Source organism: Patagioenas fasciata, chromosome Z, assembly GCF_037038585.1.
Source record: "Patagioenas fasciata isolate bPatFas1 chromosome Z, bPatFas1.hap1, whole genome shotgun sequence".
Lineage (NCBI taxonomy): Eukaryota > Metazoa > Chordata > Aves > Columbiformes > Columbidae > Patagioenas > Patagioenas fasciata.
Window position 1 is genome coordinate 85463556 of NC_092560.1, and position 19940 is coordinate 85483495.

General features: G+C 45.2%; 1 protein-coding gene across 4 annotated transcripts in view; it reads right to left on the reverse strand.

The window, feature by feature from the left end:
* Window positions 1-4719: 4719 nt before the first annotated feature.
* The window catches only part of LOC136115294 (alpha-protein kinase 2-like), a 36231-nt gene continuing 21010 nt past the window's right edge, over window positions 4720-19940 (reverse strand). For all 4 annotated transcript variants that reach the window (XM_071801931.1, XM_065861310.2, XM_071801932.1 and 1 more), the window contains 8 exons: window positions 17487-17634; window positions 16690-16817; window positions 16558-16593; window positions 14135-14409; window positions 13924-14012; window positions 12804-13021; window positions 11006-11054; window positions 4720-5460 (listed from right to left, as the gene is read on the reverse strand). In XM_071801931.1, the coding sequence (XP_071658032.1) occupies window positions 5178-5460; window positions 11006-11054; window positions 12804-13021; window positions 13924-14012; window positions 14135-14409; window positions 16558-16593; window positions 16690-16817; window positions 17487-17634 (1226 nt within the window). In that variant the 3' untranslated portion in view covers window positions 4720-5177. The remainder of the gene's footprint in view (window positions 5461-11005; window positions 11055-12803; window positions 13022-13923; window positions 14013-14134; window positions 14410-16557; window positions 16594-16689; window positions 16818-17486; window positions 17635-19940) is intronic.

Sequence of the window (19940 nt, forward strand, 5' to 3'; positions counted from 1 at the left end):
ATTGCCTTATATTCTAAATCTACTGGTTTGGGAGGTGCCACAATTTCCTCATAAAAATTCTTCTGAGAGCTATTACTCCTCCCTTCTAATGTTTCCTACCTTACATAGGACGGTCATTCAAACACTTCTGTAGCAGCAGAACCAGCCTTTTGGTGTGTGCCACAAAAGCCTTCTGCTGGCTCCTGATGACAAGTCCATCCCTGCATGTCACCTGCTGGACGGACCCGTCAGGTCACCGACTGCAGCTGTGACACGCTGTGCTGCCCTGTGCGCACAGACCCAGCCAGGGCACACCAGCTGCTCTCCTCGCCCGATCCCTGCACTCCCATCGCAACAGCAACTGCAGATCTGCTGGGTGGTGGGGGAACCTGAACTTCATGTGGTGAGTGAGCTTCCAGTTGTGCAACACGGCTGCAGGTTCTTTGTGGGCAGGGTGGACAGGGAAAGGTGAGGGCTGGGCTGCCCTGTGCCAGAAGGTTGAGCCCTATCCATTTCTTTAGATAAATGAATTGGACAGGCTGATGTAGTGGGCCAGATCCAAAACATCTGGCACAGACTGGGCATCTGTAAGAGCACTAAGCAGCAACACCAATGAGAAGCATTGTTCTGCCACCACTGCAAACCAAGCAACCTCAGTCATCCATAAACAGCCAGAATCCAGCAGCAACAGAAGCTCTCCCAAAGCCAGTATTCTCCTGTTGTCCAAGACTCAGTAAATCACAGCAATTTCACACCCACTGTGTTTTATGGCACACTCACAGTGAAATCAGCAGACCTGCAGATAATTATGGCTTACTTCTCAAACGGTCTTTGCTGAGAACAAGCTTCTAGCTGAGGGAATCTTTTTGCAGGTAACTCGAGGGCGGGAGTGAACAAGAGAGCTGGAACTCCTTTCTCTTTCCTCTGGCTTTGCAGGACAAAAGGACAAGTGACCTCATCTGCAAGGCCCCCTGTGTAACGTTTTCACAGCAGCTACTTTTCTTCTCAGCCTTTGATTGAGAGAGAAATGAAGCCCCTTCCCTCCCTCATCACGCCTGCAGTGCTTTCCAGGGAGCCTGAACCAGTCTTGCTTGCCCTTCTGATTACTGGTACTGCAGTTTTTCTTATGTGAAGAACATCTTATGCTGTTTCTCTCCCCCCACTCAGTCAGCCTCGTGCTGCTTGCCTGAGCACAATATCCGTATCACGTTAACAGCAGGAGCTGGGGATCAGGGCTGTCATTTAGTTCTACGACTTGCAATGTCACCACAGCATATTCCACACCGTTCGTTCTTTCAGAGATGCAGAACGTGAATCACCACGGCTGGTAGCTTGGTGGTGGAATGGCAGTGCAGGTTTCCCACCTTCTACTTGTCATGTTATTAAAGGAAACCCATTCAAGATATTCAGTCAAACATCCACAGGGGCAAACACTTCCTGACCTTCCCCTGGCGCTCTGTGGCAGGATAACAGTGGAGATTAATTCTCTCGCCCTATTACGCTCTTACCAGTGTGCTCTTAAAGCTCAAAAATGGAAAGTGATTTGCTGAGGCTTTTATTGTAGAGCAATATGACCTTTACTACACCCACACAATATTAGTGATGCTGAAGCTTCTTGACAAGAAAAAGAAAGAAATGAAGGCATAATGGAGCTGCATCCCTGCAGGTCAGTGTGGGGTGATGTGAGGTTCAGCTGCGGGAGTTACACTGGAACGTTCTTCCAATAAGAACCACATGGAATTTGCTCTTGCTATGTGTTATAAGGAATGGATTAAGAAACATAGTGCTTGTACGCTGCGGACATTTGGGTTAAAAGTTTCTCAGTTTTCCAGTTTTAGAGAAGATTCTACTGCACTCTAAACACGTCCCCATATTTCAGGACCAGGCTGACCGACTTTGTCCTTGTGAGTGAGACTGTTATTTAAGACCTAAAGCTGGAACCAGACTCTGCAGCTGATTCCCGGCAACTGTGCACAGGTTTGCGGAAGTGCAGCCTGTCTCCTGGCACCCACGGAGGACGGGTGTTCGGATCACCCGCTGCTGCACCCGGCTTCTGAACAGGCCACACGTACTCAGGGTTCTACTGCAAAAGGGACAGAGGAGGCCAGGTTTCACTGAGCCGTGAAGTACCAAGGATCACAGACACTTGTTGAAGAAAGATCAAACATGTGCCTACTGTTCTGTGGACATGGACCTATACACTGAAACCCCATAAGTGCTTTTGAAAAACATTTCCACTGGAGCTTAAATGTTTTCTAACCCACACAGACTGCAGGGAAGAAAGAAAAAAAGAAAAACCAGAATGATCAGTTTACCTCTAAGGACATATAGCTCTAAAAACCCAACACCTACAGGCCATTCATGTGATTGAACAAGAAGAAAAATCCCGTAGAAGCTTTATTGACTCCATTCTTGAATGTTTTACCATTGTTGGTCTGCGTAATAGAATTTAAATCACAAAGCATTAGAGCTTCAGCCTGAACTACAGTGGTGCCCTACGAAAAGCGTAACATTTTAAAATTGCTGTGAGCACACAGTGCAATTCATTCATCCTGTGTGTGCTTAAGAATATTTGTTAATATAACGACACAAGTGCTAGCAGCAAGAAGTAACCTCTAAGTGCTCCTTTAAAACATGGGTTCCGCTTTCTGCTTTTGCTGGTGTCTCTGCTGAGATTAGAACACGTTTATATTTAGTTGACTTCATCACAAAGCCCGTGCTTTGGTTCCCTCATGTAAAAGGCAAAAACCAGACTTTGGCTCAGATTGGAACGCTGTCTGTAAAACAAACAGGTCGCTGGTTCTCCCATTCCCCTCAAAAGGCCACTAAATCTAGAGCCCAAAGGGAATTCTGATAGTGTCCATGTCACTGCTCATGATTCTGCAGCCATCCAGCTGAGGCACATTGGTAACCACAGTTCCACCAGGCCAATCCTTCTGCTGCCACTGCAGTCAGCTGACGCAAACTGGACCCAACTTTCTCCTCCCGGCCTGGTTTCCTGGTCTAGACCTCTGTACAAAGTTGAGCTTAGATGCACTCAGCTTTCACGCCTTTTCAGGCAACCCAGAAATGCTTCCTGATACAGGTGTATGTATGTATTTTCTGTCACAGCAAGACTAAGGTGGGTAGAGTGGCTTGCTATCAGTCTACAAAGAACAGCAATGCTCAGCAAAGTCACTTTGTAAAAAGTCTGACGTGAAAATCTAGATGGGCAGATAAACAGTCTGTTAATCGCCACTTCCCATCACCTTCCGACGTGCACAATGGAGTTCTCTCTGTGTCACCATCTACATGTTCAGCTCCTTCCATTGTGACCAAGACACAAGTGAGGAACTGGAGATGTTTCTGAGGGGCCTGCACAGCCAAGGTGTTCCTGTCACAGCTCCCACCTGTCCCACCGGACAGACAGGAGGACAGCACAGAGAGCTCAGCCAGCCTGAGAGAGAATGGGGCAACGAGGAACAAAGACCAGGCAAAGCCTCAGCTCTCCACTTGCCTTAGATACGCCAAAGAGCAACCCCTCGAGTTCCCCACAGAGCGAGGGTTTAAGCCTTGTTTCAATGGCTTGAACCCGATGTCATCAGTCAAGTGTTTTCTACTTTCGGTAGCTATTAATGTATAATTATTTCACTGTAATTGCATGTGTAGCTGAACTCAAGGGCAATGACTGAGTTTTAACAAGATCGTGTGACATTATTATAATTGAAACTTCTGTACTATTACAGAAAAAATGACTGCTCTAAACCAGTGTATTGCCAGGTTCTCCTATTACCATCAGTTAGACTTTCCACTGACACAAACTCCGGAATTAGCTTTTGAGTATAGATGTCAAGTCTAGTTGAAAGATGAATGAAAAATATCAAATCCAGCAAACCAGAAATATAACCAGAATGTAGGCACTTCTTTGGCACAGTCTATCTACCCTATTTCAAACGTTTGTTTTTCAGACAACCTGCACTTTGCCCTAAACCCCATTGAGAAGATCTCCATTAACTGCACAGGGAGCCCAGGATGACCAGCTCAGATTTACATCTATGCTGCTGTCAGATGAGTATCTGTCCCGAGTGTCAGCTGCTCCCCAACAGTTTCTCTCTTTTTTGGTATCCACTGACAATAAACACCAAGCAGAACCTAGTCCAAAATTGCCTTTGTCCTCCTCAGCACTGAGGGGACTCGCACACACAAGGCTGGTTTCTGGCACCACCTGCCATGCAGCAATCATGCGGGGATGAGCAGTCTGACGTGCTTGGTGTTTGTGTTCTGTGGTGGGCACTGCAGGGTGGCTTCTCACCCCGCTGCATCCTCTGGCACGTGCCGTCCCCTCCTCTGCCTGACAGCAGCTGCACTTCAGCTCAAGGGAGCAGACCATCTCCCGCAGTTCTGGCCCTGCCTGGGCGTTCTGGATTAATTGTGCCTCCTTAGCAGACAGGTCCTTCAAAAAACAACTCTGTGTTACACAGAAAAGTCCCTCCCTGTGTAATGGTTCGTTTCAGACGGCAGCTGTTTGGCAACGGCAGACTCCAAACCTCTACCCACACCAGGACTGGTGCACGCATCACTGTCCTGTGCCATGGGGTTAACTGTGGATCCAAGGAAGCTTGCATGGACAGCAAGGAATCCTACGGACAATCCCACAAGTTGCCCATCTTTAAGCAGATGACATCACTTTGTGAGGACCTTAGAGATGCCAGCTAATTGGGGGGGGGGGGGGGGCGCGCAGAAGACAGATACATCCAATCATGAATGGCTTGGTCTTGTATTAAAAGACATGTAAGTGGAAGAAAAAAATACAAGAATAGGATTATAGTGGGATCACAATATGCAAAAGTCTGGGAAAGAAAACAATTTTTCTACATCAGCCAGAGTAACAATACTGTGCAAAACTTGTGCTAAGTGGCTTCTTAAATATATTGGTATTTATGTAGCAGCTTAACCCACAGGGCCACAGACACAGAGAAAGGCAGATGTTCTCCAGTGGTGTGTGGTGCACTTGAACGTACAAGACACGCGCAGATACCAATACACAGAAGGGCTGTAAGATAAGCCAGGCTGATGGCTCAGTTTGCCTTCAAAACCTTGCCCTGGCCTTAAATCTCAGGTACTCAGACCAAAGAATCAGCCACTTTGTTGTTGGCATCTGCATCAGGATGACTTCAGAATAATGTCATAAGGCAACGGTCTGAAGCTGGTGCCTGTCATTAGCACGTATCTTCGAGAGGAGTTTTCGCGAGATGGGACAGTTCAACTCGGTGCTCTGAAGAAATGAAGTCTCTAGGTTCTCTTGCTTTCTTGGGCGCTGTTTTCTTTATAGTCGATGAGTTTGATAGATTTTTGCTTTTCACGGATGTTGTTCTCCTCTGTTTTTGATGCGTGGTTCGCAGAGATTTCAGCCCCAGCATCTCACAGTACTTATTGCACTGGTGGAGGGCTCTGAACTGCTCAATGAAGGAAATCGAGCAATTGCCTTTAAAACCTTTGTATCTGTAGCAACAAAGAAAAGAAAAGCCAGATGGGATTTGAAGATTCATTTTCAGCATAGGGAGGCAGAGAATGACTGCTGACTCATAAGCAACTTGAAAACATTAAGCAAGTCTCTTCCATCTATGCATGCTGCACCTGCTTTTTAAAGGAGCAAGTTTTGGTCAAATTACCAGGGCAGAGAAGGGAGAAGAAAGAGCAGGGTGCTCCTCTCCTTTTATGGGTAACCTTAGGAAGCGCACGTGCTATTCTGTTCTCGTGGCTCCCTGGACATACAACATCCCCAGAGGTGAACTGTGAGTTATCACTGCACAAAACCAAACAAACAGGTTTAGCACGGAGGTTAACACGACATGCTCACTGCACAGCATTCCAGAGAACTTATTTCCTCATGAAGATTGCACAGTGCTAAGAACACACTGTCACTCTGAGAAGGTCAAACTCCTTCTGACAGATAATTATCTTTATTGCAACATAGTTTGCCAAATTTTCTTTGAAAGAATGGTACCAGTGGTGAAAATATAATAAAATCGCTTGCAACAAAAGGGGACGATATCTGCCTCCATTTGTACCTAACTGTCCTATTCTGCATCTCCAGTGTTCCTCTACAGAGAAGAAGTCAAAAAGATGAAACCTCAGGCCGACTGCTTTCTTAGATCAGTAATTGCACCCTGGGAGGGAAAAGATCTCTTTGGCGGACAATGCAAATTGGAAAGTTTCTCTAGTGTATCGAAAAGGTAATATTATTGCTTATTCAGGCACATACCAAAATGGTAACGCAGACTGGCAGGGCCCCTGACAGCCAAAAAGTCATCTATACGTTTTGCTGCTGCTTTTACACACTGTCACAACTGCCCACCCATGGAGGATGAATCCCAAGTGACTGCAGACAATCTATCTCAGCCATGATGATGAAGACTTTGCAGGCAATTGTAAGGTGAACGGCAGACCTTAATCTTCTAAGGCATTAAATTATTGCTGGTGGTTAACTTCAATAAGAAAAACTATTTGAGAGCTCAATTTTCTCGTCATAAGTATTTGGGAGTCCTTTTTGTCTTATCATACCTATCTTTTATTTTCAGATTCTTCTTTGAAGTCAGAGTTTTTGAACGTTTCATACGTATCTCAACGAGATAAAGCTCCAAATGTCTTCTGCTATTACTTGCCAGTGAAGCTGTTCACAGCAAACAAGGCTCCTCTCCCGGTTGAAGACCAGCCAGCCTGCCCTGCTCTGCAGAAACCGCTCAGCCCGCTGGCTGTACGCAGCCACAGAACCACAGGGCCTTCCCAATTCTCTCTTCCTCTACAAGTAAGTTCTGTGCTTGTTTACCCAAAGGAAGTTTAAGAGCAGTGCCATTGTTACTTCAGGACTTACATCCCGGAGCTCAGCAAGAGAATGAACTGTTCTCTCTCTCCTTCGGAGAAATAATGGACTTGAGACTTCAGACATGAGCATCTCTACTAGAGCCAGCAGGTGTGTGCTCCAGACACCCCAGCAGAACACTCGGTTCCACGGGCAAACTGTGCTCAGCGAAAAAATCTCTTTATATCAAGCATTGATCCTGACTCCAGAAACTAGTTAGAGCAGAGAAATGCACTGCCTGCAAAGAGCAACAACTTAGACCGAACTATTCTGATTAATCTATCACGCACATCCAATTCACCACTGTGTCCCTCCAGTGAGTGCCCATGGGGGCACAGCCGCGGTGCCAGCCCTGCCGTGCGGGTCCCTGCGGGTGACGCGGCTGTGCGGGCAGCCCCGGGTCCCCGCTCCGCTGCGTGCTGCCTGCGCGTGTGCTCTGTGTAACGACGCGGAACCTGCAGGGCTCTCGCTGCACTGACCGCTGGCTGTTTTCAGCTGTGGCCATGCACTCTTTTTCCTTCTCTCGGTTTCTTAGCCCTTTCTCCTACACAGCTGTTTTGTTGCAGCTAAAGAAAATTTCTTCCTGTGTTTTTCTCATGCTATAAAATTCTGATAATATTAATTTCTTTGTGAAAATAATGTTGGAAAGAAAAAGTTGAGCTAAAAAGGTCCATTTTTATAATGAAGTAAATAAAAGTCTGTCTAAATGTCTTTCCTATCTGTATCTGGGTTTGGTCCCTTCCTGTGTGTTTTTGAAGGAACATCTGAACTAAGAGCAGAAGCAGCAGCATTTGCTCTGATGATATTATGAGTAAGAGACACTTTAGATGAACGACTGAATGCTCTGCCAACTAACTTTAGCTTTAGAATTCAACAAATGCTAGAAACATTTGCAGCCAAAGAACATAAATATCTTGTGAACAAGAGACAGAACGTTTATATTAAAAACACGTGATCATTTTTATTTTAATAGCTTTGCTCCTAAGTCAAGCCATCCTCATTTCCCCTCTCTTAGAGCAACAGGTCTGCATTGATCTTGTGGCTACATATGTGGCCTGAGCAGCAGCTCTTGTCCGCTCTGGAAGGCGAGAGGCGCGACTGAGCCTCGCGTGGCTCTGCGGCGTGCAGACAGCAACACGGCTCCTACTGGGCCATAGGGAAATTCATCTACCGACAGGAGACCAAAGTTTGGCACCAGAGCTCTCCCAGCTACTGGTGTTTGTTCCTCACAGCTTCCAGAGCCCCGTGTGCTTCCACACGGCACTTGTGCTCTGGACAGACCTGATGGCCACAGCCCTGCTGCTACTGGGCAGCACTGGTGAGCTGTGCTGTGTGGAACTGGGAATGTCCCACGAGTGCATGGCTCCTAGACTGCAGAGTCTGTATCACTATCACGTGCCTCGTGTTCAACAACAACAACTATTGACTGTTTCAAGTCTGGAAAAACAGGAATCTGTTATTTTGCACAGCACGCGCTATTAATTCACTGACTACACTGATAAATAAAACACAGACAGAATTCCATCTCCCAAACTTCACAGCTGGGAATTGGCTCAAGCCAAATCTTCCTTAAATCTGAAGGGGGAAGGCTGGATTTGTCCCCAGTGCCTCTTGTTGCCATGCTGAGTAAAACTGTATTTGTCAGACAGACGTTCAGATGCATATTTGGCAAACAGTGCTCCCGCTAATCAGCATGAGCACGGGTCACTGTGCTCCTCATTCCTTCATTTTTGTGTTTACCGCTCCGCTCTTGGATAAATACTTGAGCACTTGTGCATAGCTTCTAAACTGGCTGGGTTGTTTTGTTTAGCTTCACCAAATGGTCTACTAACGGCTTATCGGAGGAGTGATCGCCTGACTCGGGTGCACCCCAGTGGCTACACTGAGAATATTTTCCAGGCTTTTCGGCTTCTAGTTGGGCTTCGCCCTCTACCGACAGAAACTGGTTTGCAGCTGCTTCAGTGCATGGAATAAACAACCCTTCGCTTTGCCTTCGCTTGGTTTCCAATTCACTGGTAAATCAGACATAGAAAGGATAAAAGATCAGAATTAGAGACTGCTAATTGCTAGAAATAGTAATTTCTCCACAGCCTCTACAGGACAGGAGGGAAAGATGAAGGCAAAGGATACAGAAATGCTTATCCAGAAATGGTTGTTCAGACTTGGAATGCTAGTCTGAACCCCCAAAAAACAGGAACGAGCAATGCTGGATAGAGGCACAGAATTTTAATAGATGCTGTTTATTGTGCTTGGTCTACAAGAAACACTGGGGGACATAGAATGCCATGAATAATTCATGACAAATTCATCAATTAGAGTTGTACTACGATATGAGATGATGTGAAAGCTTGACTATACCACGAGCCTGGCCACGGTGGGGGAGATGGTGGTTGGTTTGATTGTTTGTTCATTTTTTTCCCCTGATCACAAGTTTAGAGTGGAATTAGAATTTTATTTAATTTACATTCCAACCAGGAACACTAAGAACGTTCTTCCCAAGGATATTTTTCATTGGCTGTAAGGTGACGGGCTCAGGTTGTGAAGACCTGGAGGCAGAGGCCTGTCTGGGATCAGGGAGGTCATTACCTCTGCGAAGCCTTGTTGAGGAAAACTCCATCAATTTCTGCATGCCACACGGATTTTATACCACAAAATCAGCCTTGTATCTTCTCTAATTATACAGCTAAAATCTTAACAGAACCATACCATGTTTTTTAGTCTTCTCGAAGTCATCATAAAACTACCAGGAAACTGGCCTCTTTAAATACTACAAACAGATCTTTCGTTTTATCTCAGAATTACTGCTTTTGAGACAGAAGGGAAAGAGACACCATCAGATCCCTTAATGCATTTCGTTCTTTATCAGGTAAGTGGCCTGTACAAGGCTGAACAGACACCTTCGCTCCACCCGTACGGCTGACAAGAACACAGGCTCAACAAAAGCTCACGGCCACTGCCTGCTGTAGGAAGAAAAACTGACTCATAGACTTCTAAACTGAGAAAGGACTCTTCCAAAAAGCTTGTGTCATAAATACACATATTCTAAAGCCGTGGCGCTTTTGCTGGCTGCAAAGGACAGGGAACTGCTGGAGAGGGTCCAGCGTAGGGCAACAAAGATGATTAAGGGAGTGGAGCATCTCCCTTATGAAGAAAGGCTGAGGGAGCTGGGGCTCTTTAGTTTGGAGAAGAGGAGACTGAGGGGTGACCTTATTAATGTTTATAAATATATAAAGGGTGAGTGCCACGAGGATGGAGTCAGGCTCTTCTCAGTGGCAAACAATGATAGGACAAGGGGCAATGGGATCAAGCTGGAACACAAGAGGTTCCACTTAAATTTGAGAAAGAACTTCTTCTCAGTGAGGGTAACAGAGCACTGGAACAGGCTACCCAGGGGGGTTGTGGAGTCTCCTTCCCTGGAGACATTCAAAGCCCGTCTGGACACATTCCTGTGCGACCTCACCTAGGCGTTCCTGCTCCAGCAGGGGGATTGGACTGGATGATCTTTTGAGGTCCCTTCCAATCCCAAACATACTGTGATACTGTGATACTGTGAAAGGGATTTCAGCTGTGTTCTCTCACCCAGCTCCCATACCGTCCCTCTCCGGCACGTCCTGCCCTGGCTGCCCAGCACGGCGGCAGGTCCCAGAGCACGGGGGCCATCAGAAGGGTCACCCCAGCCCCCAGCAGCAGGAGCCGCTGGCCGGGCTGGGTTTGCATTTGCTGGGGCAGGTGCTGGTGAGGGCAAGCACTGGCTCCAACAGCGGGCAGGGTCTGTCATTGTCCCCAGGCTGGGGCCAGAGCTGGCCCTGCGCTTTCAGCCCCACCTTCCTCCAGCTGATGTACCACCAATTAAAGTGCCCCACTTGCTTGCAAGTCACCAGAGACCTGGATTTCACTCACGAAATGCCCTTTGAATACACTTACTTTAAGGGAGGCATGAAGGAAAAGCAAAGCCCAATCTACAGCGTAGTCCCATCCTTTTAGAATAAAAGAAACGTGTTTCCCTTATAGGCAGGTTCCCATAAATATGAACAAAAGAAGTGAAAAGAGTCAGATGAGGATTGTTTTCTTCCAAAGTTAAAACAGGAATATATTTCCAGTGCACCCTCCCCCAGCGTGTTTACACTGTGAAGAGATTGATGTGTAAAGCAAAATCATGCTGTTCAGAAATAATTTGTCACTCACCCTTTGGCCTGCGTTGCTATGCCAACATCAGTTAACTTCATTCCTACACCTACAAGGCATCAAGGAAAGAGAGCTTATGTTACCCTGGAATTCCCAGGAACACCTTCTGATTCAAAAGCAGCATATATAGAAGCATTAAATATTATTTATTGATTCATGGTTTTACTCATTTGTCACCATTTTTTCAACACATTTTAAGGTACCCCAATGCGCAATAGGATGTATGTGCTCTGTATCACTAGCAATTCCTAGAAGCCAGTCTCATGCTGGTAGTTTACAGACAGCGAGGTGATAAACAGAGCAGAACTTGTTTCCTGTGCCAGACAGTCGGTGGGAAAGAGGGGTTACCCCTCGATGACTGCGTTGTAGGAAACATACAGAATCTTTGCTTATGCACCTGTCCTGACATTTAATTATGGGGTTTGTGGTCTTGATGCTTTGCAAACTTGGAGTACAATATCTACCAGTAGGAACTGGTATTTGCTTTGCCAATCAAATAGCGATAGGTCACTCCACCTTAGTTTTACTTTTTGAGTAAGAGATCCAAAATCCCTTTTCTCACTCAGTATTTCCAAAAACTTGGGTATTTAACTTGTCCCTCTGTTGAGTTGTTTATAGGCAAAATGCAGCCCTGCAGTATGCAATTTTGTCTGTACAGGAAAATGATGGTCCGACGACCATTTTCCTCCAAGAATACTCCCAGAAATCTCAATTGATATGCCTGAAAAAGACTCAAATGAAGGTGACCAGAGAGGAGGGCTGTTCCTCTTCAACAGCAGCAGGTATATTGTCCCTGGTGGCAGCAACCATTAGCAAGGCCCAGATACCATCTCTGCTGTTATGCTTCACTCAGGCTAGGATTCTGTTCTTTCCTCTCCCTTCAAATCATTTCAGGAGTCTTGTTGCCTATTTTCCTGCCCTCTCTTGTTAAAGAGATATTTGGGATATTTTCTAAGATTCCACCTCTCTTTGATTTTCTTTACCAAGGGTCTCTTTCTCCATTTCAAATAAACCTTCGCATATGGCCTCGGGACAGGCCCAGCAATGCAGCAGTTGGAAGGAGTCGCCCTCAGAAGCTCAGGGCAGCATTTACTGAATGTGAGAAGGGTGTTCCTTCACCATCTTTCCTTTCTTGGTGGAACACGTTTCTTCAGATCTAGCCAGGACCTGAATGTGGAGCATTCCACTGTTCAGAGACTGCAAGCATTCGAAGACAAGGAAAAGTGAAAGACCAGGCTGTTATTAACAACTGAAGTCTTTCATTCACAAGATGTTCCGTGAACCTCTGGGAGGTAAGACAATAAGCCAGGCTTGACTCATGCTGAGTGTCCCGATTTACTAAGGAGACTGCTAAGAGTCTGAGATTTGTTTTTTCCTTTCCAAACTGTCTTCTTGTAAGAACATAAATTGATTAGATAAAGATCATAATACTGCATAGGCCCTGCTGCCACAGTAGGCAATTAATTAATGTCTTTCTGTGCCCCAGGGTGACACACAAATAAACACAGTGCACTTAAAAGAGGCTAGAAAATAAAGTGGCCTAACTCCCTCTCCTATCTCTCATTCTGATGAGCACAAGACTCTGTATAAAATGGGCACAGGGCCAGGGTACCGTCCACATCTGGAGGAGACTCTGCCCATTACGAGGTTGCTCAGCACTGCCAACAGGACACAGAAAGCCAAGAAAACATTGCTCAGAAATAAGAGTCTGGACGTTCTGCAGCTGCTGGGATTGACTGAGCGGTCACCAGCCTGTATCATGGGAAACCATTTAATTGCCCCCACCCAGATAACTCACCTTGCAGGTCAGTGACCAGCAAACTCCCACTGGTCTTCTCATACACCCAGTGCTGGAAGGTGCAGCACTTCTGGCCAGCCTCCGAGTCTCTTCTCAGGAAATTTACTTCCTTGCCATCCCTGACAGAGTATTTCACAAACTCCCCAACCAGCTCCTCCTCCACTGTCGCATAGGGGATGTTATTAGCAGGACGATGAACAAGAAAAATAGGAATGATCCTAAAATCAAGGGATAAAAACTCATGAAATCCAGAGTTCTGTCAATGAAAGAGTAAGAAACAGACAAAATGGCCAGTGATCTCAGAGAGTGAATGAACAGTTCCCAAGTCTAAACCAAGCCAGCAGACATCTGAATACGATCTTGTGTCTTCTAAACGGAGCTGGAGATTCAGCCTGCTGCCAAGCATGTAGGCCCTACCCCTCACACAAGACAGATGGAATTTCAACCATCATTGCAAGTCCAACTCTGCACAGTAGCCTGACACTGGAACAGCAAATCCTTGGAAAAAGATCTATTATCAGCTCCTCAAGATGCTGCTTCCCAGCCTCGGGGGCAGAGGTGAACCTGGACTGAGCTACTGGTCTGACAAACATATTCAGGAAATGGAAAACTTCTGAAATTAAATAAACCAGCCTTGGGGAAAACCTGGAATCAGAGTTGGATTTTCTGGGTTAAGCCTCTCTTTACAGAGAAAACTTGTGTAAGGAGTGACTCCATACCAGCTTCAGAATGCCCATGACTTCTCTCAATATTTCATTTCTAACAGAAAGTTGGAAAGCTGAGTTATCCCCCACTGCTGTTACTAGATGATACCAGAGTATCACCCAGTGGTGTTACTTTACAAACACGAATTAATTCATCTAAATTTATATAAAAATCATGCCTTTGTCTTCACTCCTTATCACCCTTCTCTAATGGGAATGGAATCTCTCACCACCTTGATACTCAGTATTATTTAGGTCGTGACTCCAGCTATAACACTGTTCTCAGGACTCCTCTCTCTCCTTCTTCAGTAATTATTTCTAGCTATCAGTGGGCAGCTGGGGCCAGGATGACGTATCTACACATACATATATATATATATGTGTATGTGTATATATATATGTATATATATACTCACTCTGGTACTTCCCCAAAGCCTTCCAAGTGTTCAGCTTCAGCTGCGTACATCTTCGCATACTCTCTTGCAGTAGTCTGGACATAGCATTCCTGTATTACAAACAGATACGCCTATGGAATAATCCTCAAAACATTTAACAGACCATCTGTTTGAACGTTTGCAAGACAGCTTTTCCACACAATTCTCGCTTATAAAGGACAGGGAAGCTCACCTGCAGTGCTAGTCTGTAGTTCTTTTGCACTAGATCATCCCTGCTCCTGGTCCCGTAGGTGATGGCATTGTGCACTTTGAGCACGCAGGCATGGCCAGGAAGGAACATCGGCACGAGGCCTCGCAGCACTCTGCTGCGGAAGGCCCTCCGGTGCATGCCTTCACCAAAGTGAAGCTCTTCTGTAGCTATTGTGCCATGCAGGTTCCCACCAAAATAGCTGTCACCGATTAAATCTTCTCTGAACATGAGCTGCATGAACTCAATCTCTTCCGCACCTGAAACAAAACACCACTTTGTTCTGCTCAACATCCTTCTGCAGTCACAGGGAAAGGGGTGAACATGGGAGAACAAATGCATCTCTCCACAGAGTATTAAAGATGATGCTCAACAGAAACAGAATACGTGGCCTAACTTGTGTTCCTATGGGGCTGGGATCCTGCTCCTCTAAACATAGTCTGTTGCCTCTGCCATCTAAAGCTGCCTGGAGAACGGTGGCAGTTCGGGTCCGTAAGGAGAGAATACAGAGCGTAGCAAACAAAAAACAGAGGTGGAAATCACAAAAGCTGTTTTTAAAACTATTAGGGTGGTTTTAAACTGGAGCTTCAAATGAATGTGAAGTCAGTCAAGCTGGCTGAGGACTAAAGAGGCACTGAGAGAATAAGGAGATCCTGCCAACTCTGCTCTTTTGGGATTACAAACACAGTAATAACGCTAACGCGCAGCTGTGTATGTAGATATGAATTTAAAAGCAGAACACAGTGCTGTGCCCCACTGTGTGTGCCCAGAACACGTTCTTCTGAAGCGAGCCTGCCTCTTCGGAAAAGCCAGAAGTTGCTGGTATAACCACAGACTGCTTTAGCTGCCAGCTTGGAGTGTTTTCAGGGAAAGATTGTGGCCATGTGTTTGTAGAGGCCCTCAGCTGAAAGGGGCCTCAGTCCCTATCCAACATGACCAGGACAGAAACGTGCCCTTCCCAGTACCCGCCACCTTCACACCAGCTCCAGTGCTGCACGCTGCCATATTAAAGCCTTTCTTTTCAACCTGGTAAGCACCAGCTTAAAAATAGGTTCATTAGCAAAGGTAGAAAAAATAACATGATTTTGATTTCATAAGTCACCTTGAACAAGAACCACATTTCTCTAAATGACCATGCCAGTTTCAATCGAGAAGCAAACCCACGAATTTTAGTGATCTTTGTATCCAGGAGAAATTGGTACAACAATATTTCTCTTATCCCCCCACCTGTGGATTTTGAAGGTACCAGTGGCATAAGAATGTGTGCCTAAATTTGTTACAGCTGCAATCCAGCAGGATTACGGATTTCACCCTTATAAATGGTGACTGGAATATAAATGGGAAAGAAAAAAAGAAAGAGAGATAAAAAAGTGTTTAAGGTTAAGCACTGAGAGAAACAAAAATATCCTAACTGCACTTCAGGTTGATCTAATCGTAACATTTCAAGGAACATCAGTGGAAAAGATAAATAAGAGCACAAAAGGTGTACGCTCCGAACAAATGAAGTGCTCAGCTCCCTTCACGGTCATCTCCGGTTTAGGTTCTGAGCACCGGTGACTCTCTTTGGAGCACAGAGGAAACAGCGCTCATCCAGAGCTGGACTTAGAAGGTTCCTTAACTCCACCTAAAATGCTTTGTTGATCACAAGTGACACAGTGCTGATACATGAAAAGTCTTCTCTTTATTTGAACAAGGAACTAAATGTTTCATTTTATTGTACTAGAAAAAGAAAGAAAAGCCAGTTGCCTAAGTGAAGTACTCAATCAGTACAGACTGTTCAAAAATGCTAAACCAATTTGCAATGCACTATCTATCTTTAGCTGCTGCGGCACAGCAAGACATATGCCGAGTGTGATTAAACACATGCTAACGTATAGGGAAAGCAATCCAAATCTTCGTGCTGCCTTTCTCTTGGAGTAAAGTTACATAGCAGGTGACTTGCAAAGACCATGTGTTTAAACAGCCCTGGCAAGTTTTTCTGCCAAAAGAGGGGCTCTGCGTGTGCCTGCGTCCAGACGGATGCATTGCTCTTTCACCCTCTACCGGCTGGGCAGTGCTGGTGCACCGAGCTAACGAGAAGTTACACGGTCACGTCAGACCAGGAATTTGTCATGGCGTGTACTCCATAGCCCCGCACAAACCACTCCATCCTACCTGAAGGTACTTCACCTACAGAACTCCCACAAATTGAGGTGAATTTTAACTTGCATGGTACAGAAGAGGTGAGTGCGAAAAGGGAAAGACAGCTAACGAAAACCACAATACTGATTCGGTGGATTCCCACAGTTTCCCACGGGATAACTATCAAAGAGTCTCTGTCTGGTTGTATTTTTCCATCCTTTGTTCTATTTGGAAATCCAAATGAACAAAAGGTTAGAGCATACATTCAAGTAGATACGCGTACATACCTTCACAATTCTGAAAACTCGAGAGATGTTCCAATACTACAAGGAAACAAAGAAACAGATTTTTTACTCAAAAAAATGAATGAAAACTGCCATTATCATTATTATTAATCAAAATTATAAACTGGGATTTACCTTCAGAAGTCAGATTAAACTCAGCAGTCACCTTTCCATACACATTATTCAAGCAGCAGTAATACATTCCCTGGTCTTTGTTACTGGCTTTAGCTATTGTCAAAGAGACGGGAGAGTCATCCTGGGCACTGGAACAGAATATGTTCATTTTCCACATGAACACTTTTAAAAGATCTTTCCCAATTACATCTCTCCCTCCTTTCCCTGGAATTTCCACCCCTCACCACAAAGACTGCTTCAGATATGATGCAAACAGACAAAATACTTTATTTCACCCTACTTAGAAGCATTCAGCCTATTATGTGTTTCACAATAGATGATACTTCTGCATTCTGAGAGGAAAGTACCTCAGTCAAATGCTCAAATAATTAAATCACATCAAAGGCATTCTAATATTCCTACCAATAGCATGGCCAAATATATAAAGTATGACCATATAAAGCCCCAAATGCGGTATGCTGTTCCTCAGTATCGACTCGTCACTCTACTTTCTGTTCCTTTGGTTTTTTCAAGCTCTCTGATGTCTGTGTATGCAACCTCATGGATGGGCCAAGAGCAGACATTACCACTGGGGTGCAGTGCCACGTGAATGCAGTTCCAGCAGTGGCTGCCGCCGGCTGGCTCTGGCAGCAGTAAACCACACTCCAACAGGGCCACGCCTGACTGAAAAGTCCCTGTTTAAGTTGATTTTTTGCACCTATCATACTAATCCCTTTAACAGGTACAAGAGTGAATCACCGGCGTATTTCCCCAAAAGCTACTTGGAAACTACCAGTTCTTCAGAAACATTCACTCACCTTCTCTGCACGCAAGACAGTAACTTGGAATCTTTAGTCCATGTAATGGTGGAATCACCATGAATGTCACCAAACTGACAGCATAGCTTAATGTTTCCAGAGCAGTCAGGGAACAAATCTGCTTGGATTTTCTTCAGCAGCTTGGGAGCTTGAAACAGAAGAGCCACAATTTAGGATTAGAAGACAATTCTATTGTTTTGGCATTTTAAAGGAATCCCAGAATGATTTGGAGATGTTAAGAATATGAATCTAACAACACTGGTAAATAATTGCCATTTATTTTGATGCAGAACCAAGGCTTTAAAATATGGAGGTTTTAACAGACTAATTCAGTGACCCACGCAGTCAATGAAAAGGTTTTCAATGCAAAGACATTTGGAATTTATGGAATAGGACCCAAGGGAAGTTCTTGCCTGAAAAAGCATCCACATAAAATAATTTCTTTATTGAAACACATTCTCTCTGACTGAAGGACCAGCTGGTCTTGTCAGTAAAACAAAACACCACAAAGGTAGAGCATACCATGTGGTTAAAGAATGAGAATTCATCTTAACCGAATACTTGTAACTAGTACATTTTTTAACTGATCACAGCCTTTCAGAGAAGGAGACTTAAAGTTCCAGGAGAAGCTCAGTCTCCAAGGTGCTCTTGGAACATACCTGACACACACAGGCAGGATGAGACTCTGCGAGGTTGCCTTGAAAACACAGCTGGAGGGAGGAACCCGCACCTAGTGCTTAGATATTCCCATGTAATAACGTCAGCAGCCTTTGCTTCCCTCTTCAGTTTCAAAGGATTCATTTCCCATCTCCCTACTTTTCCAGCCGTAGGGAATCAACATATACGCAGGGAAAGGTTTTGGCCTCGTGACACATCCCTGCGCTGAAGTGAGACAAGCCGCTAGATGCAAGGGATGTAAAACGCAAGACGTGCTGCTCCCTGCTGTGCTCACTCTGAGCTGCTGCTTTCTGCACGGGCTGGCAGGACACACCTGCCTCGGGGACCCCACTCTGGCCGGCCAACCCTCCCACCTCATGGCGAAGGAATGCTGGACCCAGCTCCAAGGGTCAGGCACCTGGAATTCACTGCTATGCTTAACTTGTAGTCACTTAAGTCCTTAGGCCCAAGAATCCTGCTGAATCAGGGCTAAAACGATGCAGACAGTATGTGACAGAACCCTACACAGAACTCATGGCCCCAGATTCCCCGCCCTCACCACAAAGTAAACCCTCCTGCAGCTGAAAATAACATAAAAGAGACAGGGTATTTACCAGACTAACCATACCAACCTTCCCAGCACTCCACACCATGCTCTAAAGCACAAACAAACATTCGCCTCACAGTCCAGACTGAAGCACATCAGAAGCAGGTTAAGAATATTCAGTCTTGTCTGCCGCAAGCCTGAATGTTAAATTATTTTCCAAGCATGGCCTCAGGTATATGGGAAAGGCTCAGGCGTTTCTCGGTAACCGCGGTTCGCTCGCCCTGCTGTGGAGGAAGGTGCCTCCCCTCCCACGCAGGTGGTTCTCTGGCAGAGGCCACATCTTCAAACACAGAAAAGTTTGGGGCTTTTAAAAATGTGTTTGGAAAAGCAGAACTCTCACCAGGCCACACTGTAATTAGAATCTCTGAAGAGACTCATAGTGGTATAGCTTACTTTTAGTCACTGTTCAGTCTTGCTCTAATAAATTATTTTATGATGTGAACATGAAAAGTAATGTTGAAAGGTAAAAATAAGACCTCAGTCCTTGCAAAGTATCCATAGAAACCACAAATATCTCATCTGTCTAGCTGTTACACTATTGCTACTCCTGTCTGCATTTTGCTTTACCTGCCAGCAACATCTCAGGACTCTGACAAGCAACCTGAATCTCACTGCAATTCTATGTTTTCTAGGTCAGTTTAATATGCTAATTTCATCAGTGTCATTTATGACCAACAGCGGTGCACAGGAACACAGAACCAGCCACAATCATCAGAGAGGACCACAAAACATGATGTTTATCAGTGGCACACTACTAACAACAATAGTATTTTCCTAGTAATAAAAACCATTTAGTAACCAAGAGAAGGTAATTGCATTTGGAAGCCACAGTGCAGAAGCGTAACCGGGAACACAGCCTTGTGAGAACGTTAACAACATGCAGGCAGTGGGCTTGCAGTTGTTATATGGTGTGTAGTTATGTAGTACCACGCTATACAACCCTGAAAAGTTACCCAGAGAGACAAAGGAAGAAGTAATTATTTCAAATAGGTTTAAAAAATTGTAATGTGTTTGCCAGCTAGGAAAAGGATCTTAGGGAGGCTTCAGCTCTGTGGCACGGGCACAGCACTAGTTACTGAGTTCAGAGAACTGTAAATTAAAATCAGCGAGGGCAGGACACCTCCAGCTGACACAATTTAGACTCAAGGAGGCTTGCAACGTGTTTAATGAATTTGAATTTCATCCTGTAG